We start from the raw sequence: 25,965 nt of genomic DNA, 5'->3' as shown, positions 1-25,965 counted from the left end.
CTGTATTTCTACGAATGTGGCCAAGGATGTTTATCGGTAAAGATTATCTAGACCTTATGAATCATTCTTATGAGGCATTTTAGATAAAAAGTAAGTCGACAACCAAAGATGGAATTTATTTTGATTGATTGGTATTAATCATTTCCATGAGGGTCCTTCTCTTTATACACTGAAAATCTAAAATTTATTTGATGCCGCAGATTGATTACCATTGATGTTCTATATATGGTTTTAAATATCTCATCGTATGCGAATTTGGCTTGTAATAGTTACCATCATCGCTACTCTGGTACAAAGAATAACTGTTGGTGATTCCCCTTATTGTCTGTGTTATATACGACAACACAAAGTGTTTGTAGTCCTCACATAATCAAATGGTATTGGACAAGTGCCGCAATTAGCTTGGGGTTAAAGAAGCACTTGATCAAGCCTTATTGAGCCTTATTTTTAATAGAATTTCTAAATTCCAGATATCGATTTTCATTTGCTGTTGTACCTCCGCCTTTGTCAGGGGCCGAAAAACGTAAGATCAAAAATATGAATCCGTCTAGTTACGGGGGCTTCGAACCTATATGCGATCCATCAGGCTTGGTGTGTTTTGTGCGTACATAAGCGACTAGCCGACCTTTACCAGTCGGAGAGATAATCGCGGTAAACCCGGTTGGGCGGAAGACATATATATACTCTGATCCGTCCAAACCCCGGAGAGCATGTTTACACCTGGCCTCTTTAAGCACCTTAATCAACATCGATCCTGCTATGAAACAGCGCGTAAACAATGCTCCAGTGTGAGTGCAGTGGAAAAATTAGAATAGATTGGAGTTAGCCAAGATGTCTCGAACGCAATGTTAAGAGAGAAAATACTACATATCGAATTACAACTCAGGATAATGAGTGTAACATTAAACAAGCGAATGGACAATTGCGTTACTCACTTTTTGAGCTGTTATAGTTGTTTTCTTCTCTTTTGCTCTCTTCTCCATCCCGGTCTCAGCTTACGCGAATTTTAGAGAATCCTAGTCTCTCATTTGTCCTTATTTATGTTTTACTAAACATCATTGAAGAAACCCGGAGAAGAGAGGCACCATTCCATTTCACAATTAACACTCTTTCTGCTCTCTCCCCTCCTTCCACATCGTAACCCTTCTCTAGCACTTTTATCAATACCCTTCCTTCTTATAACAGTGCTATCGCCCTTATACCTCAAGTTTATATACACATTTTCCATAATTCAAGACACACTCATGATCCCCCCACAATGCAATATGGACGGTTTCGTTCTCTCCGGATACACAAGCCCCAAACTTGAAATTATGGAAGAATCTGCTTTCTATCCAAGTAATTGCGCAATTAATTTGGTCTTTCAGATATTATCGTGTTTCTAATTAATATATTTTAGCTCCACTCACTCACACACCCAGCTTTATCACACCACTCCCCTATCCGCTTAATTGCAATGGATTTGATTCCAGTCCATCTCCTGAGCCGCTGCATTATCCTTCTCCATCCTCTGTATCCTATCTTCATCCTAATATTGCTTCACCATCGCCTGTCGATGCTATTAGGGCGTCCATGGCTGCGTTACCTGAGGGCTATTATCCCGAATTCCATCAATACAATAAAGACACTTACGAGCAGAGCACACGAAATAAGCGAGCGCGACTTCAAATCGAAAATTTGAGGGACTCGCCAAAGAGTGAGAAGAGCTCTAGCACCACTGAGGAAGAAGCGGCTAATGAAAACGCTGTCAGCGATAAACTTCCGTTCGAAAAACAGCAAACATCTCAAGAGCTGCGTAGACAGATCCACATACAATCCGAGCAAAAGCGTCGCGCTCAAATAAAAGATGGATTCGAAATTTTGCGAAAGCAGCTGCCAGGTTGTGTCAATAAGAAGATGAGCAAAGCAACGCTACTGCAGAAGACGGTGCAGCACCTGCAGCACCTGCATAGAGTCCAGCGGGATCTGCTTGCGACAGCGGATCGGATAGCAAGGGAGAACCAGGAATTGCGCAGGTAGGCTATACGCTTGGGCTTATAAGCTACGGTATAATGTACATGCTTTTAACTGCTTTTCTTCATATCTTTGTCTCTAGTCGGCTCCAAGAAGCGTTGCTTTACACCAACGTTCCTGTTTGATATTTTTTTTAGCTCTGTTTTTTTTTTCAATAACTAAATTCTATAATAATTTTGGATACCCCCGACATATACTCTTATATATAGACCTAACTCCCTTTCACCACCTCTACTACTTACTCTAATAATTTGTAATCCTTACTTGTTTTTAGCAACCCCTTCCCGTGCGATCTTTTTCCCTCTCTTTAGTCTAGCCCTTTTACCTTTCTTATTATCTAGGGAAAATAAACTTCGATGCGACGATATCATTGTAGTGTTGGATAAATAGACCTCTCTACGATAAACCGGTGTCTCTTCTGAGAATGGATTCTGAGTGTTCAGGGAAAAAAAAATAAGTACATACTTGTATTAAATATTAAATAAAGGCGATAAATAGCCGATTATATAAAAATATAAAAATATAAGGTATTTAGTGAACCCAGCAATTCAGCGTTTCACATTGCCATCCATAATGATGCGATGTTCCTGATATTCTCCACAAGGCTCTGCCGCATTTTCATTTGGAGTATAATCTTTCCCCTCCACAACTTCTACCTGTGGCTTCCCAGAGCACTGCTCGCCCATTTTATTGCTTGGTCCATCTTCCGGACACCGAGTATCGGTTTGAGTTTCCTCCTCTTCCTCTGCCGTCCCAAACCACTTGGCTTGAAGATAGAGGAGAACGGCGGAAATACATCCTCCAACAAAGCCGATGCCGTCGTTTTTAAACCCAATCAGCAACCCACCCGTCAAGATCATCACCAAGAAATTTCGCATTTGCGCCCTCTGGCCCTCGACTCCGCGATTGACAGAACGCGCTGCCATCGCTAACTCCACGCCAGAAACGAATAGCATCACTCCTAGAATGGAGCGCGGGAAGACCTTGAGGATTCCAAGGAGAGATGGACCAAACACTATTCCGATGATGATTTTAATTATGCCAAGGATAATGATTGATACTTCACTCCGAGCTCCAAATCGATATTGTCCTGCCAATCCCCCAGATCCATGACAATACGGAATAGAGCCGAGGAAACATCCAATGATGTTCATAAAACCAATGCTGGTAGCGATCGAGACGGTGCCGGCGGGTCGTTTTGGGAAGAGCTCTTGAGAAAGTACTGCCAGCGCAATGACACTGTTAAGGGTAGTGAGCGGAATTTGTCCCAGTGAAGCATTTAAAAAAGCGTTCTTAAATTCTGTCGCAGTAGGCACTGTCACCACAAAAGGATTATAGATCCCAATGCTAGGTACATCACCCCCGATGGTTGCTAATCTAACGCCCGCCAAAATCAAACCCAATGCAAAAAGCACTAGCGCAGAAGGTACCCGTGTATTATAGTAGTTGAATATCACGAACAGAAAGGAGACGAGTGCCCACTCGTAATTGTCATGCCACTGTGTCCAGCTGTTGGACTGTTTAACTAGGTCAACAGAGGTAATCACAAAATTGAGCCCGACCCCGAGCTGGATACCCTTAATAACGGCAATTGGTGTCCAGTGAGAGACTAGTCGGATTGTACGGGTAAGGCCAAGAAAGGCTACAACTGCCGACACACCTGAAAAAAGGTGAACATATTATTTCTGCTTTAATATTGATATAAGTGTATAAAACTTACCAAGGCCAGCCGCACCAATTTCTGCCGGAGACATCTTTGTAGCCAATGCAACAGATGCAATTGCTAAAATAAATAGTCAAAATATTGCTGGCTAAAAAGTTGATTAAAAATTCCATTACCCTTCATAGGCTGTACACACATAGGAATACGAAACTGTACCCCGGACACAACATTCCACAGGCCACCGAAGAAAAGTGAACTCGTTAAAGAAACATTGTTGGTTACCACTAGGGATATTAATATAGGTATCAAGGTTCCTAGGTCACCTAGCCCGCCACTGAGCTCTAAGTTAGTGAATGGTAGGATTGAGAATGGACGTGCAGCATGAGGAAAAAAAACACCAGTTACCTTGAAGGGTAAAATTATGAGAAAAAGAACGAAATCTTTCACGAATTGCATTTTTAAATGTAGACGGGCTCGGGAGAAGGGGCGTATGACTTGCTGGAGTTTCGCGTTCTTCCATTTTTCCGCCGAAAAATATATAAATTTATGTGAAATGGTTAGAGTAAAGAAATATATTGCTAACTTTGTAAAAACACCAGCAAGAGTAATTTGATAATACATTTCCCGTTGAAACAAAATAGGTCATAGTACAAAGCTCGGTAACCCTTAGCCGAGAAACCAGAGTTAGATGAAAAAATTGAAATCACATCTATGCACATCTGTGTAGTGGCTTATATACTGAAAAATCTCAAGATTGAAAACAAGTACGACTACTAGTTTACTCTAGGTGTAATTTTCACGCCGCCGATTAAACTAAAATAATGGTTGTAATTCGTCTTTGGTCTGCTTTTCGCACGGCCATTACCGATCTTTCACGTCTTTCGCGTCCTCCTGTGGATCCATCGCTGCAACTTACTCAGAAATCAAAATGGAGCCGTTACGGCCCATTCTTCTGGGAATACTTGATGTATATTACCGTTGGTTCTGAGGCACTCCATCTTATGTGGGTCAAAATGGAGTACAATGAATATCGAGAAAAAATGAAAATCCGAGCAGACGTGCTGAATGAGGTAGTGCAGAGGCTGGAGCGTGATGAGGAGCTTGGCGAGTTGGAGCAGCATGAGGCTATGCGAGGAATATTGAGTGGAAATGGCAAGATAGACGATGAAGAACTCTTCTGGGAAAGACGTATGTTCATCTTCATGTCTCCGTTGGCTTTGATTTAGGTTACTAATACTACAACTTTTTGATTGCTTATGTAGTGATAGCAGCAGCGGATGCACGGATAGTTGCAGAGAAAGTTCAGTCGAGCCAGGCCGCTCCTGCTGAGACTCTAGAGACTCCAACCAAAATTGAAAGTGCACCCAAATCCACCCTAATACCGTCCGATACACCTGCCTCGAAAAGCAAACCCTTTTTTCTCTAGTAATCTAGACCTAGATATTCATACTCTAAAATGTTCTATAATATCCCGCCCTATTTTCCCGTTTATTGCCCCCTAACATTATGCATACAAGTTCATCTTGCTAGAAAAGTTTTTTGTACGATATTCTTTTTTATTTAAGAACAATATTCGCGCGTTTCTTTTGGGACCAACGCCCTTTGTAAAAATGAGAATAGCCAAAATAATAATAATAAAGGTTAAATTCTATTTACTTTTATATTCTAATACAAAACTTTTGAAAAAAAAAAGACATTACATATTACATTGGACCTTCATTTTGCTGAAGTCTGCAAACGAATGCCGTGCATGCCTCCTATCTCTTCTTTTAAAACTTCGTTTACCATTCGATGCTGCCGTACCATCGACATCCCCTCAAACTTATCCGACACGATCTCCACTGCATACATGGAGCCACAGCCTCCAGAAATGTCCTGAACCATGAGACGGGAAGGAGCAAAGTGCTCGGTGAGCTTCTGATAAATCTGCAGCTCACCAGGAGATAGCTCTTGCTCAGAATTAGTAGAGAAAAAGCGGGAGCGAGGCAAAGCCCTGGAGTAGACGGTTGGTATTGAAGAACGGGATATCAGGGGAAAGATCGATCGCAAGGAGTTCATTTTCTATATGTGCATTAAATTGATTGTGAATTCGCTGCTCGGAGGAAAATCCCATATATTATTTGTGAAATCGGCCGGGCTGCGCCTTAAAACCCGTATAAATAATCTTTAATACTACTGTGAACATGGAAGCGTTCAATTAAAGATATAGTATAACATGCAAAAGAAAAGAAAAGGAAAAGGAAAAAAATAGGAGTATACAATTCAACAGTCAAATGATTACACTAAAAGAAGGAAAATATCATATATATAACTTTCACATGTGTCTCCGAATACAGGCGCTCGAAAGAGTGGTAAAACAACAGCTGCAGAGCTTACAAGACAGCAACCCTTGACCACGCCTCCTCCTTTTGTGGTGTCACCAGCACGGCTTCCCAGAATCCGCGCCCTGCAAAAGCCTCCACCTCAGAGTCGTGGAATCGTAGACGCAACACACGATTGCTGATGGGGCATGCGCACAAATCTTTGATGTGGTCGGGGCACGCAACCTTGGAGGGTCCGCATTGGCCACAATGGATCTGCGAGAGATAAACATATGCATGACACACTGAGCACTGGTACTCCTCGTCAGTAGAGCGGTCCTGTGCATCCAATACTTCCGAAATTTCTGGGAACTTGGCGCGGACGTGCTTGCGAGTGAAGAGTTCGCGGTCCCGTATCTCCGCAAGGGCTTTTTGGACCCTAAAATCAATGGGAGGGCTAATTTAATGATGTATTAATGGAGAATTGCATTTGGTGAGCACAATTACCATTGGGAACTCCGTGTGGATGCATCATTGCTAACGACTTTTAAAAGTAGCTCCTCATGGGAGAAGACGGGTTGTTTGCGATACGCTTGATATCGTCTAACACAGCCTAGCCCGTAGGGAATCCAGTCAGGGGTTGCAAAGTTCACTGCCTCGCAGAAATTAAATCCATGGCTAAAGCCTGCATGATAGGCCTGTGGAAATGTAACCACGAATTGTCCAGGACGCTGGTCGATGGCAACAACAGGCACTCCGTGTGCTTGAAGTGCAGCAGGCGAGAGCATCGTCACCAACTGGAAGAGGAGATCGGGTTGCCGCTCGAACAACTCCGGCACAATACGTCGCATTGTCTCCTCAAATTTCTCCGCCGCAGGGCCTGGCACACCATACCAGGTCTTGGTTTCTCCCCAGTGCATATAGTTAATCGAATAGGTGTAGTGATCCTCGTTGTGCCAGCAAAAGGTGCTGAAACATTGGCCAACGTAGAGCCAGGGAACAAGCATGCCGGGGATATCGGTTGGGAGGTGTCGGAAAAGTGAGTGTGGTGTGCGGGGTAGCACATTCAAATTCCACGGGTGTTTTGAATATGGCTCGTCGGGATTCCGAGACAGGGTAGGAAAGCCACTGAATGTGCAATAAAATTATAGTTGCTATATCACATGGATGAGCGAGGGGGGTTGCCTACTATACCTTCCATGATGTGACGAGTGGAGATCCGCTCCATACTCAACCTCACAGTGTTCGTGTGGGTTCTCCACAAGTCTCCAAAACTCTTTCTCCACCTCGGCCTCTGTTAGGGGCCTATCTTTCAGTGCACCTTTGCGTCGCGCGGCAAACCATTCCCTCTTGAAATCGTCCGCTTTCTTTTGGAAAGCAGCAAGCGTATACTCGTTACCCTCCTCAAACCCGAAATCTTCGTCGGTCTGCACCACGCAATTTGCACAATACCAATCAAGCTTTGGGACCACCATTAGCTGGGGAGTGAAGCAGTAAGTGTGATAGCGTTTGTGGCATTCGTGGCATTCGAGCAGCTGATCGGGATTATCATCAATACCACACACTTGGCAAAAGTTTGAGTCGATTGTACCCGGGGACTGCTGGGACTTATCGCTCCTATTAGGGGAGGGGATGGCCGCAGTGGGTGTGCTAGGAGGAGTCGCTACAAAGATTAGAGTACAAAAACAAGGTTATTGATCCAAAAAAACAACCGCTAAAATGATGCTAATCTCACATTCGGTTGAGGGGCCATTTTTCGACCGTTTACTTCGACGCACATCATCCTCCACTGACTCTCGTTTTAATGCACCATTGGTCTCCTCTCCGGGAGAAGAAATACTCGGCCTCGCAATGTCTCCTTGTAGTAGTGCCTCTTCTGTTTTTTTGGACTGGGAGTCGAGCTGTTGCGCAAGGTAGTTCTCAAAAGGCATGACCACTTTTACATACGCCATTTTAAGAGAATTGGAAAGGGAGGTGCATTGTTTGCGGTAGTTAGCAAGAGTGCGGCCAATTTCCGCCCACTTTTTATCTTCCGTCACCTAAGAAGATGAACAAAATATGTCAACGGAGTGTTACCAGAAAATGGTGAGCCAACCGTTTAGAGTGCTTACCTTTTGATATCCTCCTCGCAGAGCAACCTCTTTCTTCAATCGGTATAAGTCTATTGGCCGTTTATCGAGTTGCGGTACTTTGCTCACAGTACTGCCCTGCTGCCGGTGAAACTTGTAGAGTTTCTCGAGATACGCCATATTAGCACGGGTGGAGCCGTCCATAGTGTTGAGCTTCTGGGTCCGGGTCTTGAAGCGGAATACCTGTGGTTTGAAAAACATAGTTTGGAAGATTACTACCAGAATGAAGCAACATATTACATAATAGCAAGATATGGATATAGATATGGAGCTATATGTTTATCCGCCGATATGCCTCCACACACATAAAGCACCATGCCCATCCTTGACATAATTCTAAAAAGCACTTCTAATCATTTGACAGAGGCTCTATCGTACCTTGCTATTTATAGCAAACGGAGGGTTCCACCCTTCAGGTGGAACAATTTTGACAATACCATATTTTTCCCCCTCTTCCTTAATTTCCATAATATATCGTATTGGGTCCTCGAACTGTTCTGGGGTGGGGAAATATGTCGGGGCATCTTTGAGCCCGAAGAGCCGCTTGGTGCCAGGAGGGTTCTCTGGAGGGGCTTGAGTTCGTACCGAAGATATGTCGAAAGGTGCGGATTGGGTGTCTTCAACCTGCGCGGCGGCAGGGCCCATTACTTTCATCATAGTGACGTATATCTAGGACGAATGAGCAGCGACAGGAAGTAATATTTGATTAAAGAAAGAGAAAAAAAAAAGCAGAAGGGAAAAGATAGACATCTACATCTATTGAAAATTTGCAATTTTTTTTTTCAAGAGCAAGCTAAGGTGACGTCACATAGAACAAAGACCATAGTGTTAAATTCTACGAATGGAAATAAGATTTAAGAATCAAAACATCTGTCGTTTTAAATATCTCCTCTCCAGCAATTTATCAGTATAAAGTATGAATGTACAATGGCGAAAGAGCCTATAATGTATACCCTACGTCTTTTGTGATGCTATCCGTTTACAAAATATCCCAATCAATAAAATTTAGGTTGCTTGTTAAACAGCTGAAATATTAAATGGATGCTGCGAACAAATCCATAGGGAACACCAATCGAGAAGAAAAAAAATCAAAGAATATACCATAAAGTTGCCCTACATACTATGGTCATTGATTGTAATAATAAACAATAGGTGTCGCCAAAGCTTTCTAGTAATCGCAAAGCATTTTAAATACTCTCCAATTCTTAGGCAATTCATGAAGAATAAAGAAAGGGCTTATTAAAGCATTGAGCTCCGTCGCTGATTTCCTTTCTAAAGTCTAATGTGATCAAATATCAAGGGAAATTAAACTTCATTTCAAGAGTCGAAATATATGGCGCGATAAGCACTTTTCAATAGATGGTTTGTAAATTGATTTCCACCTCAATCATCATTACGTTTAATAATTTGATAGGGGTTGCAATGATCTTACGAAGGCTTTCTTTTCAATAGTCCTTTGTTTACGACTTGGTGCCTTTCTCCAATAGCTGACTGGGAAAGATAGCTTGTAGCCACTGGATATATTCGCTGTGTACACTTACTCCTTTTGATACCTGGCAATGTAGGACAGAAGCTACAGAGAAGAAGAGATAAGGAAAAAAAAAGATGGTCGAAGTTAACCAGAGATAGTTAAATGAAATGGAGATTCCAATCTTGTGTGAACACATGGCTCAATTTGCATGCCTAGATCCCCAGTCAAATAAAATACTCCTATACTATGAATGCACGCAGAATATCCAACATCTATCCAACGAGCTATCCGATCTTTTCGCGTGACCGTTCTCTATTATTTTTGGCATATTTTCGCGACCCAAACCTGTGGAAAGTTGGTGGGGAAGGTGCTAGTGTAAGTTCCCCCAAAAATACATATACCACTCGTTACTTTTGGGTTGAATAGCTTACCTGGTAGCCCAATCTCTGTTTATATTTCGAAATCAAACTATACCATGTCAGCTATTTGGGCGGAACTCATTCTGGCCCTCTTCTGTATCCTAGCTCTACTTCTATTCATACTCCGCGGTCGCACAGCTCCTGACGTCCACCCGCTACTGCTTTCGCAGCAGGCAGATATTTCCCTGTCACGACTCCCCTCTGAGTCTCCGGTATGTCGCTCGCGATTTGCACCCTATGGCGGCCCACTTCTCTCGAGCTCGGATCGTAACGTGAAGACGGTTTACGATTTATGGCGATTCGGGGGTGGAATGAAAGAGGGCGAGGGAAAATTCATGGGATCGAAGAAAGGAAGCGTGTTCCAATGGGTGAGTCTTTCGCTTTCAGACAATACTCGTGAAGATTGCTGACCTCTTTTTCGTCTATTAACTTCCAATGTCAATAGCAAACCTATGGTATATAGTTACTACTATTTCTCATAATGGTCAATTTAATTTAGCCGTCTAAACCTCTAGCCCAAGTAAACGAGCGCATCCGCAACTTCGGCACAGGTCTAGTTAAGTTTGCATCCCTCAGCCCTCGCTCTGGAGAAAAAATCGGCATTTTCACCACCAACTCTCCGGAATATATCATAACCCTCCTTGCCGCTGCTCAATATTCTCTTATCTCAGTGCCTATACCGGAAAAGCAGACCACTGAATCCCTTCGTAATATCATAAATCATGTCGAGCTTTCCGTTATTGTAGCAAACAGCACGAATCTGTCTCTGGTGCTCTCTGCGGCGAATGGATGCCAATTTGTGAGGCATATTGTCGTGGTGGATGACTTGGTGCCGCAGGAGCTAGCAAAAAGAGCCCAGTCAAGGGGAAGTACCCTCACGACTTTCAAAGCTCTTGAGGCTTTGGGAGAAGAAGATCCGTTGGAGCCTGCCTTATCTTGTGCGTTTACTCTTGCTTCGTCCCTCACTTTTTTTTTGGAAAATACAATCTCACCCGTTCTCAATTTTTCCCATAGCCCCAGATGATCTGGCATTTATATGTCTGACCAACGGCACAACTGATGTGAGTTGTAATACCATCTTCCAGGGTCTAAGTGTAGATTCACCTCTATTAATTGATGTTAGGAGCCCAAATATGTTTCGCTGACCCATCAGAATATCGTGGCGAATGTTTGTGAGTGTTTCATACCCCCAAGGATTGCACCAATATCACTCAAGCTATTTTCCTTGTAGCCGCTTGTCTTGCAATTTTACCACCCAATCAAAAGCTAACCTCTAAGGATAGACATATCAGCTATTTGCCAATGGGTTCGTATAACCGCTCCATCCCACCTCACTCCCTATACATCTAACCTGACTGATTTCCCATTCAGCTTATGCCTTCGAGCGCACCATGATTTTACTTATGATCTTTGTTGGCGGATCCATCGCATTCTTTGGTGGCGACATGAATGGAATTTTCGAGGATATAAGAGATGCTCAGCCTACCATATTTGCAAGGTGATCCAAATAGATTTCCAGAGACGTTGAAGGCCAATGCTTACTCCTGATTTTATTGTTAGCGTGCCTAAATACTTAACTCGACTCCAAGAAATGATCAATAAATCTTATGGTGGCTCGTTCCTTTTCCGCAACGGCTTTGCATCCAAGCGGGCCCTTCTACGCCGTGGCAGCCTTACCATGGACTCGATGTGGGATCGACTCGTGTTCCGCGCCGTGCGCACCCAGCTGCTTGGTGGAGCTGTCCGCGTAGTTATCTCGGGCTCTGCCCCCATTGAAGCCCAAACACTAACTTTTTTGCGCGTTGTGCTCGGATGCCCGGTCATACAGACCTATGGACTCACAGAGGCTGTTTCGGCCGTGACGCTTTCCAATGCGTGCGACTATAGAGAGGACGGGAGCGTGGGCCCGCCACTACCCTGCTGCGAGATCAAACTGGTGGATAGCGGGGAAAACACTACCGACAAGCCTCTACCACGAGGCGAAATCTGCGTCCGCGGGCCAAGCGTGATGCGGGGCTATTACCGCGACGAAAAGTTGACGGCTCTGGTGATCGATAAGGAGGGCTGGCTACATACGGGGGATCTTGGAATGCTTCTTCCTGACGGGACGTTTAAGATATTGGATCGTAAAATAGCTAGTTAACGCATGGGTCCCTGTCCACCTCCCCTCCCCATCTAATCGCTCCTGACTTTGTTTGTTCTGCGCTGCCATATCTCCTCCCATCTTCTAGTTACCGAGAAGGAGCTCCTGCTCCTTCAATCCTCTATCTCTAATGAAGATCCTTTTTATATATTTCTATTTTTTTATTTTGTAACAATATAATCAGTACTAATTCCTCTAGTTTGTATATGTATTACCTTTTTTTTAAAGTGTTTATTTCTTCCCTCGGCTTTGTGTTGGCTTCCTCTTTCCCTTTATCATCTCTATTTCCTTGCAAATATCCAAATACATTCCGCCGTTCTAGGTTAGGTTCGGTTTTTGGCCACCGTTTTCTAACACTCGTCTGAGCTGTTATTTCAGCTTGCTCCCTCTCCCAATATGACCTTCCATCGGACATCGGCCCCAATCGACATGAATCCCAATCACCCTGGCCCCGAGAATGTAGAGGTTTGAGCCCAAACACTACGAGCCTGCAGGCAATCTCCGCCGGATAGTTATGTCATTAATTCACTTTGAATTCTGTAGTCCAATTTTGCTATCGCCAGAGCGCTCCGAAAGCGTCGGAAGCCTGAGGCGCTCAAATATTACGAACGTCTGCTCCTGCTTAATAATCCGCCTGTTGACGCCGGCCTTGAAGGTAAAATGTCCATGCTAGTTCTACTTGATTAAACCAATCACTTACGTGGCCGGATTAATTCTAGCGATTGAAACGTGCTTGGAGTATGCGAAGGATGCAAGAGATGAGCAGGAAATCGCCGATTTAGTGATGCGAGGCATGTATTGGATAAAATGGTGGGTTTGCTCATGGAAGCATCTGTACCATAGGGATTCATTCTCTTTCCACCCATTTACAGTAGGCACCAGTGGCAAAAAAATGCGTTCGACAAGACCACTATCCATCTTCTGAATCAGTTTTATGAATTGCTGCTGAACAAGAGTAGGTACCAAGCCTAAATGGCCGACCTCATATTTTATTCTATATTGCACGCTATAACTCTGGGGCATGGCTAGGCACATTGCTCGAATACGTCAGCGATGCAATGCTTTTCGATCCTCTTGACGAAGAGATGCTGGTGGACGAGCATCTGCAGATTGTGCTGACAAAATGTTTGATGCGCAAGAGCCGCGTTAGGTAAACTTAGGGACGCTTCGATTTCCTAGGATCGTGGTAATATGAATCTCCTATTATTCATCATAGCGCATGGAAAAACGTGTGCCGGCGAACCCTCGCACTAGCTGATTGCGTGGAGTGGGCACGCTTTGTCGTTGATTCATTTCGTGAACTTGAGGCTGGTCCGGAGGGGGTGTTTGGAGACCAGCTAGAGGTGTATTTGTACTGCCTCGAAACGCTGGTGAATGCCACTTTGGAAAACGGGTAAGATTTGACTCGTTCCCCTCGCCTCTAGCAGAGCATTCGAATTTGAGGAGTTGAAAATAATATTTGATTTATATCCAGAGCCTATGTGGAGTGTGAAGAAAGAGTCAAACACTACTCGCGCACGGCCGACAAGTTTTCTCCTCCAGGGCGGTATCGTGGGGTTGAGAGATGGTCGCTTCTGCGGCAAGAATACCAATCACGCGCTTGTTTCTTTCAGTCTCTCTTATTCCTTCGACGCTTGCCCTCGCGGTTGCAACACTTGGTACGAGCACAAGACACACTCCGTGGAGCCCACCTCCAGCTCTCTATGTCCCTGACGCACAGAGAATTGGGCGGGTTACCAAAACACCTAATGCGCAAAGCAAGAGAAAGGATATCGCGAGCAGCACGGGGGTTTCTAGTGATGATGCGATGTTTCGAATTTGGATGTGGGGGGGTCGGGGCTGGGTGGAAAGGCGACTCCGGCCATGTGGATGTTCAACGGGCGTTCTGGCTTCCCACCGTGAATGCAGTCGCTCGGGATCTTTCCCCGGAACAGCAAAGCCTGCCGCTTTTGAAGTGGGTCCGTCAACATTTGGAGGGCATCGACGAGAGATATGTCTTGGGAGAGGGGGGGGATAGCATGCCGTTTGAATTGCTACGGTTCTTGGAGGTGGCGTCCTGGTATTTTTTGAATGGCGTGCTGCGAACCTGGCTGAGGATGCTGTTCCCCGGCCTGGAGGAATACCCAAAGTCAATGGTGGATACTCGCAAGCCAACCCAAATGGACTTGGAGGCGTTTGCTCTCATTCTTTTTCTGCAGAGACATCGTCATCATGTGCTGCATGATGGCGCGGGCAGTATCACCCAAATGTTATTTTGTATCCAAACGGGACGGTGGACCCCTTCCGTGATGGCAACCCGGTTTTGGCGGAGTGTCGTGGCGATGTATGGGGGGGTAGGCACGGAAACAGGGGGAGATGATGAGAGAAGGCGATGGTATATGAGGGGCAGCATGACTCCCGAAGAGATTTCCCAATGTCTAGTGGAAGTACGCGGGCTCTCGTATAAACCTGGTCTGGCGGGGGAAATATTTGTGGTGATGGCCAGAGAATACCAGGTGAGCAGGACTTTTGTTGATCTAGTACGTGAGCTCTTCTCAACCCTTCGCGTTTTGACTCTAGAAAACGACCGCCCGTGGAGTGGATCGCTCAGTGGAGGCCGAGCACTATTGCTCGGTCGCGAAGCAGGGCTTACGCGAACACGGCGCCCACTCTGGCCGAAGTACCCATCCTGATAGACCCTACTTGATATTGGAAGAACATTTAACAGAACCCGGCTATAAATTGTAAGTTAACTTGGAAATTGGATTCCCCTCTCCCCCCCCCCCCGCATTTTCTAATTGTCCAACGTGGCCACACTTTGATTTCCCATGTCTCTTTCACTTTCTGAGAATAGCCTGATATCGCCTAATTCTTCACCCAGTGACTCGACCCCGGTCGATGTCTACAGTTACCCGCCCAGCGATCTGAGTTCCGACTACGATGTGGTGTCCTTTCCACGTAGTACGACTTCACGAGAGCACTCGCCCACGTTTTCGTTCCCCGAGGAAGAAGTTTCCTCCATCCGATCAGTATTCTCATCCTCGCCCGTTGTGGTGGAGGAGTGGCAGGAGCGCGACCGGGACAGAGACCGGAACCGGGAGCGAGCCGAGGATGTCCCCCGGCTGAGGCTAGAGGATCTGGTGGTCGCGAGAAGAGGCTCGCCCCCTCCCTCTCCAACGGCCGCCATGGCAACGCTCGATATTTCGCCCAGGCTGATGTCTCCTCCTTCTGGGGCGTCTCTCGTGGGGGGGTTGGTTGGCCTCGCGGGCAAGGCTAGTAGTGCCGACAAGCAAGAGAAAGAGGGTGTCAGTAGCCTCATTAGAGAACATCGATCCCTTGCTCCGGGACCATCGCCTCGCCTGCTCAGGCAGCTCAAGCAGTTGAAGGATGTTTCGGCGAAGTGATCTCTCCTTTTTTGTTCGCCAGCATCATTTCGGCGGTAACTTGTTAAGAGGAAAAGAAAAAAAAAATAGCGTCATTATATTATATAAGATATGTATATTTCCGGTCCACATGTAATAAATATCCACATGGCAAGTAGAGAGAAAAACGATAGTCCATTCATGGAAGCAGGCGAACGAAGTAAGTAATAATAAAATAGGCAAAAATCAGAGGGAGTTGAGGCGGATGACATGAGAAGCGTATAAACAGCAGGAATAAACAACAACAATTTCAATTCACATTCGGCAATAAGCTGTGTATTAATAGATAGATATATATATATATATATAAAGAGGAGGGGGGGAGAAGGAGCAAGAGAAAGAGAAAGCGAGTTGGTAAGATAGAAATGAAAATTATGTACCAAATACACGAAGAAAGAGAACTGGGGACGTTTTTTTTTTTCACTGTGTCTTTGTGATCTTGGTGTGGGGGATGGTCAAGCACGAAATGCCCAAGTACTTGCAAAAACGATCAATCACCAGGAGAGCCCAGTGAGCATAGGCCACGGCGGCAAAAATCAAGTATCCCACCAGGTACCAGTATTCGCCCCTTGCGGTCAAGAGCGGCTCCACATCCAACCACAGGGGAAGGTTGGTCAACACGCACCCCCCAATGAGGGGAAGGATCAGGACGGTAAACATGGGGAAGGGTTGCTTAGTGACGTGGGCAAGGATGATTTTGGTCGCGACACGTCCAAAGACTATGCCAACGGCGAGGGCAAACAGGGAAAAGTGTTGGTGGGCGAGGATGTAGGAGTGGGGGGAGGCAAGCCAGAGGTAGCCTGCGAGACTAAGAATGGTGATTGGGATAAGCTGAGCCGTCGCGGGCAGAAAAGGCTTGTTTTTGCTCTTGCACGCCTGGTAAACGTTGTACAGGCTAAAGGATAGAATGCAATAGGTAGGGGTGAGATCAACAGGCTAGGAGGGAGGGGGGGGGCAAGGCGAGTAGGTATTTACGAAGCAGGGATGTGGAAGAAAATCATCAACACCGTCATCATCAGCATCATGCCGTGGAAGATGGTGAAACCCTGGGGCACATAGCTCGGAACCAGCTTCTCACCAAACAACTGCCGAAGGTCGTCTGTCCAAATATGGGGACCTGCAAGAGAGGGGGTGAGGGTTCCTGCTCTTCAGGCTACAGGAGAAAAGGGATAAAAAAAAGCTTACCATAATAGCCAGAAAGGGCCATACAGATACAGGCAATGACCAGCCCTTCGGTCGGCCCGTTCATGAACCCTAGATAGAGGACGCCGGTGTGATATTCCTCCCAAGTGGACAAATAAAAGGGCAACATGGTCAGAAGCAATAGAAAGGCGGCGTACATCGTGTGTCCGACCCCCATTGCACCAGCTTGGACGAGAGCGCCGATGGAGCAGTTCAGGGCATCGCATCCGTGATCAAAGAGCTCACCAAGTGGCGATGAGGTGCCTGTCTTACGCGCTTGTTTGCCATCGACATTGTCGAAGGTCGAGTACAGCCATAGGCCCAAGGAGCAGCTAGAAGAGAGGCATTCCATAAGCAATCCTTGCTGTCATCCAGGTTAGATCAACCTAGTCAATACCTGTAATATAGCCATGGCGCGCCCGGTCCCACCAAATCGGGAGTGAGCACGAGCATACATATGAGATTGAGAACAGGAAAGCCTAGTCCCATGAGAGTGATCAAATTGGGCCTGCAGGCAGGAGGAAGGGGGGGAGGGGAGGGGAAATCCATCAGACCTCTCATCGACTGCGCATCAAAGGAACAGAATCCACACTTACGCCATCCAGCTTGGAAACCACTCTGCCGCCCAGTTCCAGTAGTGCCGTAGCACATAGTAAGAAAGGTAGGAGCGGTCCACCGCGCCGTACTTGTAGAGCCGCAGGTTGGCGAGCGCGTCTTCGCTCACATAACGCGGATTGAATATATTTTGATACCACCGCATACCGTCTGTGTGTTGTAGAAAAGCTTCGTAGTTAAATTAGGCTGGGGATGATGGTGATTTGGAGAGAATGGGGTTGGGGATGGGAGTTGCGGTGGTATGTTTTCAAAAAATTTTGGGTAGAGAGGGTGGCTTGGCCTGGCGGCCTCAATTTGGGTAGGATTCATAGTTTTGAGTTCTGCTCTGCAGGAGCCTTCACGTGGGGGCAAGAGCGGGAAAAGAGAAGGCTCTCTCCTGAGGTCGCGTGCCTAAGAACCGCAAAACTCAGTCTGGTTCTGTGTAGAAGAGGCACGGCACCTCTTATCTGGGCAAGCGGAAATGCGCGGCGCATGGAAGCGTCCACTGTACATGCAGTGTCAAAAGCAACGCTTAGAAACGCAGTCACGCTGCTCCAAACGAGCGGTGTGCAATGGTCTGAGCGTGGATTTGAGTCGAGGAGCACAAGCACGGGGGGGGGGGGGGGAGGGAGCAGCTCGTCTGTCGGATCAACGACTGAGCAAGGGGCGGGCGCGGACAAGCGCAAAAATTGGGGAGTGCTTAGGGATCCGTCACCCCCCTGAGATGGCGGGAGATTGGATCACAAGAACAAGCAACGGCTGTCGAGGGGATGACTTAGGGACTAACGAGCTGAGTGCAAAGTGCACCCTGGTGATAGGTTCGCAAAGCCCTGTGTCCCGACCCGACATCGCCCCACCCAATGGCCGCGGGCCGAATCGAACATCCGCCCGCACAATAAATAAACATCGGGCTCGAGGGCATGCTCCCTTATTTTTCGTTCTCTCTCTGCCGTTTCCCCGAGGTTGTGCTAGTCCCCCCCCCTAATACCCTCTCTCCCCCCCCTCCCCTCCCTCCGCACCCCAGATACCTCTCGAATTCTCGACATGACAAGCAATGCCACGCATCAGTCTGCGCATGGCGTGACAAATGGTGCCAAATGACAAATGCCTTTTGACATGCGCATCATGACTAACGATGATGTATTTGTTTTTGCGCAGAAAAAATCAACGAATACACTAGAGAAGTGGCATCCCGAAAATCCTCCTCAACCACCTCGGACGTCGTCGTCATGGAGGAGGGCAAGCCCTCCGCCGCCCACGGCCACGAGCGCACCGCGTCCACGTGGACGGCGTATGTGAACATCGTGTGCGCGGTGGCCGGCACAGGAGCCCTGGGCATCCCCCAGGCCGTGGAGAAGAGCGGCTGGTTCGGGATCGGCCTCCTCGCCCTGGCCCACATCATGACGGCGTACTCGGGCGTCATCCTGATCAAGTGCCTGTACTACAAGGGCCCCGAGCACCGCCTCTCCACGTTCCAGGACGTCGGCGAGCACGCCTTCGGCAAGGTCGGCCGCTACCTCACCATCGTCCCCAACTACATCATGCTCCTCGGGGCCCCGATCATCTTCCTCGTCCTCTCCGGCTCCAACTTCAACACCCTGCTCACCCCGCTCGGCGTCACGATCGGCTACCGCGCGTGGGTCTTCATCATCTCCGGAGCCGTCGCCGTGCCCTACATCCTCACCAAGACCATGAAGGAGGTCGCCATCCTCAGTCTCTTCGGCGCTTTCGCCACCGTCGTCACGGTGGTGGTGGTGATGACCATGTCCTCGATCGACTTCGCCAAGCACGTCCACGAGCCAAAATACCTACCCATCAACCCCTCGAGTCTGCCCATCGCGCTCTCAACCTTCGCTTTTGCCTACGGCGGAAATGTCATCTACCCCCACGTGGAGAGCACCATGCGCAGGCCCGAGAAGTGGTCGATGACCTACAACATTGCCCTCATCACCGTCTCTGTACTCTACTTCGGCATCGCCATTCCCGCCTATCTAGCCTATGGTGGCATCGTAAAAAACCCCGTGTACGATAACATTCTTCCCGGATGGCCTCGCACCGTCGCCATCGTATTCATCACTGCCCACGTGCTCCTCGCCATTCCCCTCTTCCTTACCTCCTTCGCTCTCGAAATGGAAAAATTGCTCCGCATCGACCGGCAACACCGCACCGCCCGTATGGAGTTCTTCCTGCGGGCTATCCTCCGCATTGTGATTATTGCATTTTGCGCGGTCATCGCCGTCGTCGTCCGCTTTTTCGACAGCATCATGGAGATCTTGGGTAGTGTTGCCCAGGGCGCTCTTATCTTCGTGATTCCCGTCCTGTTCTACGTTAAGCTATATGGATGGCGGAAATTCAGTTGGCTGGAACTGGCATGGTGTGCTTTCATCATTGTGGTCGGATTGTTCAGTGCCGTCATCGGAACCATTGACGCGGTTCGAGGACTGGTGACCAAAATTCAAGCAGAGGGTAGCGGATTGAATTAAACCCCTCCAAAAAAAGGGTGCATGTGAAGGTGGTGGGATTTTCTTTGACTGTATTTTCTAAAATATACGTTCCTAGTGTAAAATTATCTTTAATAAAAATCCTTGCTTTCCGACTTATATTAATCCTGCCATTTTCGCGTCGCTCCAATAGAATGGATAGGAGGGCGGATCGCGTCATTTTCTCGCGACAAGAGACCATCCGCGCTCCAAACATCGTCTCGCCCTTTTCGTTTTGCTAAGTCGCAGGCTCGCTGGGTGTAACCGAAGGCATTTCTGAAGGTTGAATTTGACGTCTGAAATCATCAGCGACCATCCCCCAAGGTCGCCGTCCGATGGATGAAGGGAGGGTAGCGCACCAAATGTGTCGGGATCCCAAAATCCGTTCAGCCATGTGATACGAGTGTCCATTGGACTGTCTCGTTAAAGCACATGGAGAACACCAAGGCTACACCCCTCCTCCCCCCCGTGCACCACGGATACCATTTTGGATGCTAAGCATTTTTGCTCCTTCACTCCGTTCAGCGAGGTTTCGTTGCCACTACGCAAGAAGTATATCCCGCTCGGGGGTCCGAACGCCCGCCTCGGCCGGGGCGTTAAGGCCTCACTCAGCTCTCCTACTCCATCTTATCGTCTAAAAGTCAGCACTTTCGCTCTGAGACGCAATACTTTGTCGCCCGACCTCATGATCAAGATATCAGCTTAGTGATAACAACAGGGTGGCCATTTAATATCTGCCATTTTGATAATCTAGATAATCAGGAGGTTTTGTGTCAGCCGCGCTGGACACAAAATAACCGGAGACCACGAACGCGAACGCGAGATATCTCTTCGCATCTAGTATTCTCATTCCATTGTGAATTGAGCATCCGCTCGGCCGATGAAGGCGCCGATATTCTGCCACCCTAGTTGACACTAAGCCTAGTTAATCTGAACCCGTGCCCTTTGTCTCTGTCGGCCTTTGAGCCTTTGTTGACCAAAAAAAAAAAAGAAACGCGAGGAAAAGAGATGTATCGTGAAGTCCGAGTCTGAGCGTGTTGTAAAAACTTAATCCCAGAAAAAAGTGTCGCGCATGGTGGAATATTATTATTAGCTTCTTCTACTCTTCTACTAAAGTCCTCTGCAATTCCAACAAGCTCAAGCTCGCCAGGGCTGAACATATTTTTAGGAATAATTCAGAGGCATCAGCAAGATCAAATGCACTCCGCGAAAGAGATCTCGGGCATGACGTGTCTTTTAGGACACCTTCGGCAATCCTCTCCCGAAAAAATGACTGCTTTTCTCGGTGTTCAACACGATTCCTATTCGATTCAGTAAGAATCATGAGAAGGGGATCTTCCCCTCTGAAACCACGAAAGACGAGCCGCACTAGATGGGTGAGTAATTTTTAATACCTCCACTGAACCCTTACACGGCGTTGACAGCCGACTTGTGACTGCTATCCCGGAATGGGGAACCTAGTCCCTAAGAGCACACTCGAACCATGGCGATATCCTAATCGAAACGGTCAATAGAGTTTTTTGCACAACTAAAGAGCAAGCCAGAAAAAAAAAGGAATACCCTATGCTAGGCTTCCTTACCCTAATGACAAATCAATATGAACAGCTAATTTTTTAAAGCAATCTCACTTTATATAAATTAACGAGAAACCCTCAAGTTATGCACCTCAACTATTCACTTTTCGAAAATTATCTCACTCATGTCACAAAACAGCCATACCCCCGATCACACAAAAGATGCCATTGCACTTCCTGAGGGGGAGGAATCCGATGCAACATGCACCGATCTAGAGAAAAACACACATAGCAATAAAAAACTTGAGGAGGCAGAAACAACCTACCTCCCCACTATTTTGGCGCTCACCGTGAGCTTTGGGTATATTTCCCCACAAGCTCAACAATAGTAACCATTATTACGTGAGCTAACCCAGCTCTCTCCTCACCTAACTTGCCGTAGGCTTTCGCTTTGTTTTTTTATGGCCAACTTGGATGAGACGATAGTGGCAACGGCTGCACCGCACATCACCGAAGAGTTCAACTCTCTTACGCAAATTTCTTGGCTTGGAGCAGCCTATCAGATATCGTTAGTTCCTCTCCATGTTGATCCCTAGGTTGATTTGCAGTTGACCCAGAAGTTCGTTCCCTCTAGATTCACCGTAGTTCAGCCACTCTACGCAAGCTTATCCGAGATATTTGGCCTCCGCCCTACCATACTGATGACCATGACAATTTTTCTTATTGGAAGTGGCCTATGTAGTGCAGCTCAGTCCATGATTTGGCTGATCATGATGAGGGCCCTCCAAGGAGTAGGAGGAGGCGGTGTAGTAGGGATGGTTTATGTGACATTAGCTAGTAAGTCTCTTCCCCGCGAAGTTAAAAAAGTTTGTTTTTTTTCATCGTACTAAACATGCTTGCGTATTCCCATGGTAGAGGTCGTCCCTCCAAAACAGCTCTCAACTTACCAGAGTGTGGTCACTTCCATTTTTATGGTAAGCTGCTTTATAAATTCTTCCCATAAATGCTGCCGTGGTTGAAGATGAACCATGTTTAGCTTTCCTCCATTATTGGCCCCATTCTGGGAGGAGTATTTTCAGAGGTTGTGAACTGGCGCTGGGGTTTTTTAATCAATATTCCCATAGGCATAGTGTCCATGGCCCTTGTCGCGTGTTTTTTGCGCGTCCCTCCGACTACCGGCTCTTTGCGTTCCAAGTTCAAACGAATTGATTTTGCAGGCTCCGCGGCACTTCTTGCGGTCACCGTGTTTCTTCTGGTGGCCATTAGTGTAGGAGGAGGGATGTTGCCGTGGAATTCGCCGACCGTCATTGTCTTGTTGTGCTTGACGCCGGTGGCGCTTGCAGTCTTCGTGTGGATAGAGGGGAAAATTGCGGTTAATCCAGTGCTGCCTTTACATTTATTCCGGAGTCGAGAGCTTGCAATTTACAGTCTCGCCAACTTTATTCTGGGCATAGCATTGTTCGGCTTTATATTCTACGTTCGTATTGAGCTGAGGATTTCACTGATTAACCACAGGAATTTAACCTCAATTACTTCATTAGCTCCCTATCCTCTTTCAAATTGTGAACAATATATCGGCCACTTCCTCTGGCATTCAACTCCTCCCGTTCCTCGTCATTACCATGGGAATAGATTTGGCATGTACTTTTCTTCTCCATCACGTGGGTCATTTGCGCACTACGCTGTGGGTGGGCCACGTCCTCCTTATCATCGGAGGGGGGCTGCTCTCCACATTGGGCAAGGAGAGTTCAAGCGGTATGCGGATTGGATATATGGTCGTCACCGCAGTAGGGATGGGGTTGAACTTCGTCAATCTGATTCTGGCAATGCAGTTTTCTGCAGAGCCAAAGGAGTAAGTGCAGTTATTGATAGTATTTTTCTCGTGCATCCATTCCTATTCTTGTTCCGTAAATTTAGTATTGGACTGGCGGCTGGAATCAGTGTATTCTTTCGAACCATCGGATTCCCCTTTGGCGTAGCCATTGGAGGAAGTATTGTCAACAATTTTGCTCAGGCATTTGTCGATAGCCATCCAGATTTACCCTCGGATATCCTCAAGCATGATCCTTATGCATTGCTCAAGCATCATCCCGACATTCGAGAGGATGCCGTTCAAGCCTACACTCAAGGTATACGAGGTTAGCCATGATGGCTACATTGGCCTTGGCTAATGCTTTTTCACTTGATTATTAGGCATTCAGTGGACCTTTCGAGTTTTAACTATCCTGCTAGGGATCAATTTTGCGTGCCTGCTTTTTGTTCGAAGAGTTTAGCCTCCGAAAGGACAAAAACAGAACGCCTAGTTCTCATTATCTATTGAAATATTTTTCCAACTTGGCTATATATATTTCAAAATTATTCTATAAATTATTTCCAATCGCTTATAAATACAGGCTTTCTTCTCAGGTTATTAGACACGATCACACCCCAGTTTGACAAATCTGAATGAGACAATCGACCAAAGTTTAATGGTAACAACGGTTGGGGTCTATTTGAGTGTCCAACCATCAATGGAATGCTAAAGTAGATATAGAGTATACATGGATCATGGATGAAGTGGAGGCTTCATCAAGTACATCTTTTGTAAAAGTACAAGCCCAACAACGTGAACATGCAAGAATCAAGGTTCAAAGAAATTTTTCCAACAAAAAGCTAGCCTCCTCGATGATTTGATCTTCATATTTACCGTCGTCACGGTTGCCATGTTCGCCTAGGAACTCAACCGACAGCTCGCTCCCAAGAGCGTCCCTCGATGTCGAATGGATATTCTCGTGTCTGGCAAAATTCGTGGCGTGGCTTGCGGAAGCCGACTCAGGGTCGTGACCTAAACTACTAGATTAGTCCATTTTATATATATGACATGGTTGAAAATCGGAAAAATGGAATCTATGAATCCAACCTCGCGAGGGATATTTGCCCGCCATCGGGTGCAAGTCTAGAGCCGCAGATGGGTTGGATGAACCGGATGAAGAGGGCATCTCCATTGAACCATAGTTGAGATACATGCTGCTTCTCTCCATGGTGCTCCCAATGTAATCACAATTCTCTCGATCTTCGGTCCTGTACCTGAGCTCCTCAAAACCATACCTTCCAATCGTCTCTGTATCGTCCTCTTGCTCTCCAAACTCATCTTCCACCTCATCCGGAGTGTTTACATTCTCTTCGTCTCGATCCTCTCGAGCTTCTAGTCCCAGATTTTCCACATTCTCCCACTCTTTGGCTTGTGGACCATAGAGCATCTTTTTTAGCCGCTGGTTCTCTTCAAAGAGACGCTCTGCTTTGGCTTTCCACTGTTCAAGCTCATGGATACGACCCTGAAGATAGAGGATATATTGCTCTTTCCGCTCCCGAAATGCGCGCTGAGCCATACGATTCTGTAGGCGACGCCTCTAAAGAAGGGCAATTCCAATGTTGAGGTCATCTTGAGGCAATTCTAATCCGAATGAGGATAAAGGCATTCCCTACCGTGAGCTTATCACATAGGTCGGGATTCTCTGCGAAGTTGACACGCTTTCTCCCGGATCTGATTTGAAATCGGCCCCTGGCGGAATAGATTGGCGAGGGTTGCGCCTCCTCCTCAGCTATAGAGCCTTCAACATCACTCTCCTCCTCGTATTCATTACGATGCGTGTTCCCCTCCTCCATCTTATATCCGCGGTTCAATCGGGTGGCTGGCCGAGGCACGAATATTCGCTCAAGTGAAATCATAAAAGAAATCGGAAAGGCTGGCTATTATTTAAATAAGCGGGCATATTTTGGTCTTACGTGAGAGAGTGGATATCGTCTTAATATATACTTTATATTTCAATGTGAAAATAATTCCTTATTTGGTTCCACAGGCTATCAGTGGAACTGTAGAATTTATCGAAACCTGGCCGAGGCGGACTTAGCAAAACCTTAAACCAGCTTAATGGGCGGAGGGATGGGTAACTTAGGCGATCAGAGATCACAGGCGTCGAGATAAGCATCGTTTCGCAGCTCACTAATGGAAAAGGCACTTGGCTTTTCCCGCTCCCTCAAGGCCTCCCAGGATTCCTCACCAGCATGCTATGCTATTGTCTTATGAGAGGAGTGGCATCGGAGTGGCTCCAGAGACACATTAGGGTGAATCATCCATAAGTTGGAGGATATATGCAGTGATCATTCCTGTGCTCACGCTAGAGGTAACCAATACGAGCTAGTCTGGGCAGACTTGATTCGGCCCAATTTGCACAGCTACTCATCGCGACCAAATCTTATACGGAGTTTCGGGCGAAATTCCCGGCCTAGGGGGTTACTAAGCAGGCCAATTTTCTCCAGGATTCCCGGAGCTTGAGCTTTCAGATTGCTTATTTTAGGAGCGCTTTCACATCACGCTCACTTAGAGTTGGGTGAAATTCTTCCCAAGATGGAACGTGTATCCCGATTCTAAATGAGGCACCTGGATATTCAGGATAAGAGATAGCCCTCTCGGTTTGAACGGTTATCTTGCGGTTAATATTTGCTCCCTTGGTTTCTTTGCCGTGCATTGCCAATGACAGCCCAGGTTTGCTCAATGTCCCCAGGCTTACTCCATCGCTGGCAATCACAGCCTCAACATCGTGGCACCATAATGGCTTATACAATAGGGCGATCTTGCCCTTTGCCTATTTTTTAACTCGGTTGAGTTTGTAATAA

At 46.7% G+C, this 25,965-nt stretch overlaps 12 protein-coding genes across 12 annotated transcripts; 6 read left to right on the top strand and 6 right to left on the bottom strand.

Moving 5' to 3' along the window:
* Positions 1-1,244: 1,244 nt before the first annotated feature.
* VTP21DRAFT_5771 (uncharacterized protein) lies at positions 1,245-2,138 on the top strand (the record flags this gene model as incomplete). Its single annotated transcript, XM_069396329.1, has 3 exons — positions 1,245-1,338; positions 1,400-2,015; positions 2,096-2,138. The coding sequence occupies 3 exons, from the start codon at positions 1,245-1,247 to the stop codon at positions 2,136-2,138; spliced, it is 753 nt and encodes a 250-aa protein (XP_069247852.1).
* Positions 2,139-2,561: 423 nt separating this feature from the next.
* Positions 2,562-4,196, bottom strand: VTP21DRAFT_5770 (uncharacterized protein; the record flags this gene model as incomplete). The annotated part of the gene is made up of 4 exons (XM_069396328.1): positions 2,562-3,673; positions 3,734-3,796; positions 3,853-4,017; positions 4,082-4,196. The coding sequence occupies 4 exons, from the start codon at positions 4,194-4,196 to the stop codon at positions 2,562-2,564; spliced, it is 1,455 nt and encodes a 484-aa protein (XP_069247851.1).
* Positions 4,197-4,497: 301 nt separating this feature from the next.
* Positions 4,498-5,102, top strand: VTP21DRAFT_5769 (uncharacterized protein; the record flags this gene model as incomplete). The annotated part of the gene is made up of 2 exons (XM_069396326.1): positions 4,498-4,864; positions 4,939-5,102. The coding sequence occupies 2 exons, from the start codon at positions 4,498-4,500 to the stop codon at positions 5,100-5,102; spliced, it is 531 nt and encodes a 176-aa protein (XP_069247850.1).
* Positions 5,103-5,392: 290 nt separating this feature from the next.
* VTP21DRAFT_5768 (uncharacterized protein) lies at positions 5,393-5,734 on the bottom strand (the record flags this gene model as incomplete). The annotated part of the gene is made up of 1 exon (XM_069396325.1): positions 5,393-5,734. The coding sequence occupies one exon, from the start codon at positions 5,732-5,734 to the stop codon at positions 5,393-5,395; it is 342 nt and encodes a 113-aa protein (XP_069247849.1).
* Positions 5,735-6,048: 314 nt separating this feature from the next.
* VTP21DRAFT_5767 (uncharacterized protein) lies at positions 6,049-8,762 on the bottom strand (the record flags this gene model as incomplete). Its single annotated transcript, XM_069396324.1, has 6 exons — positions 6,049-6,415; positions 6,484-7,104; positions 7,171-7,639; positions 7,712-8,015; positions 8,088-8,288; positions 8,484-8,762. 6 exons carry the CDS (start codon positions 8,760-8,762, stop codon positions 6,049-6,051), a joined length of 2,241 nt encoding a protein of 746 aa, XP_069247848.1.
* A 1,289-nt stretch (positions 8,763-10,051) lies between these two features.
* Positions 10,052-12,138, top strand: VTP21DRAFT_5766 (uncharacterized protein; the record flags this gene model as incomplete). Its single annotated transcript, XM_069396323.1, has 7 exons — positions 10,052-10,363; positions 10,495-10,933; positions 11,010-11,056; positions 11,119-11,167; positions 11,227-11,301; positions 11,367-11,493; positions 11,556-12,138. The coding sequence occupies 7 exons, from the start codon at positions 10,052-10,054 to the stop codon at positions 12,136-12,138; spliced, it is 1,632 nt and encodes a 543-aa protein (XP_069247847.1).
* A 396-nt stretch (positions 12,139-12,534) lies between these two features.
* VTP21DRAFT_5765 (uncharacterized protein) lies at positions 12,535-15,521 on the top strand (the record flags this gene model as incomplete). The annotated part of the gene is made up of 9 exons (XM_069396322.1): positions 12,535-12,603; positions 12,682-12,793; positions 12,858-12,948; positions 13,011-13,093; positions 13,168-13,288; positions 13,355-13,531; positions 13,613-14,633; positions 14,698-14,861; positions 14,972-15,521. The coding sequence occupies 9 exons, from the start codon at positions 12,535-12,537 to the stop codon at positions 15,519-15,521; spliced, it is 2,388 nt and encodes a 795-aa protein (XP_069247846.1).
* Positions 15,522-15,959: 438 nt separating this feature from the next.
* On the bottom strand, positions 15,960-17,481 carry VTP21DRAFT_5764 (uncharacterized protein; the record flags this gene model as incomplete). The annotated part of the gene is made up of 5 exons (XM_069396321.1): positions 15,960-16,434; positions 16,515-16,656; positions 16,725-17,053; positions 17,119-17,229; positions 17,318-17,481. 5 exons carry the CDS (start codon positions 17,479-17,481, stop codon positions 15,960-15,962), a joined length of 1,221 nt encoding a protein of 406 aa, XP_069247845.1.
* A 160-nt stretch (positions 17,482-17,641) lies between these two features.
* Positions 17,642-18,237, bottom strand: VTP21DRAFT_5763 (uncharacterized protein; the record flags this gene model as incomplete). The annotated part of the gene is made up of 2 exons (XM_069396320.1): positions 17,642-18,034; positions 18,103-18,237. 2 exons carry the CDS (start codon positions 18,235-18,237, stop codon positions 17,642-17,644), a joined length of 528 nt encoding a protein of 175 aa, XP_069247844.1.
* Positions 18,238-18,359: 122 nt separating this feature from the next.
* On the top strand, positions 18,360-19,798 carry VTP21DRAFT_5762 (uncharacterized protein; the record flags this gene model as incomplete). Its single annotated transcript, XM_069396319.1, has 2 exons — positions 18,360-18,405; positions 18,474-19,798. The coding sequence occupies 2 exons, from the start codon at positions 18,360-18,362 to the stop codon at positions 19,796-19,798; spliced, it is 1,371 nt and encodes a 456-aa protein (XP_069247843.1).
* A 1,696-nt stretch (positions 19,799-21,494) lies between these two features.
* Positions 21,495-23,582, top strand: VTP21DRAFT_5761 (uncharacterized protein; the record flags this gene model as incomplete). Its single annotated transcript, XM_069396318.1, has 8 exons — positions 21,495-21,670; positions 21,752-21,877; positions 21,944-22,146; positions 22,225-22,283; positions 22,346-22,786; positions 22,851-23,161; positions 23,227-23,447; positions 23,503-23,582. 8 exons carry the CDS (start codon positions 21,495-21,497, stop codon positions 23,580-23,582), a joined length of 1,617 nt encoding a protein of 538 aa, XP_069247842.1.
* A 354-nt stretch (positions 23,583-23,936) lies between these two features.
* Positions 23,937-25,017, bottom strand: VTP21DRAFT_5760 (uncharacterized protein; the record flags this gene model as incomplete). Its single annotated transcript, XM_069396317.1, has 3 exons — positions 23,937-24,133; positions 24,209-24,698; positions 24,775-25,017. 3 exons carry the CDS (start codon positions 25,015-25,017, stop codon positions 23,937-23,939), a joined length of 930 nt encoding a protein of 309 aa, XP_069247841.1.
* Positions 25,018-25,965: the final 948 nt, after the last annotated feature.

The sequence above is a fragment of the Calcarisporiella thermophila genome (assembly GCF_041956535.1).
Source record: "Calcarisporiella thermophila strain CBS 279.70 unplaced genomic scaffold VTP21scaffold_23, whole genome shotgun sequence".
Taxonomy (NCBI): Eukaryota; Fungi; Calcarisporiellomycota; class Calcarisporiellomycetes; order Calcarisporiellales; family Calcarisporiellaceae; genus Calcarisporiella; species Calcarisporiella thermophila.
This window is presented reverse-complemented; position numbering and strand designations above follow the sequence as displayed.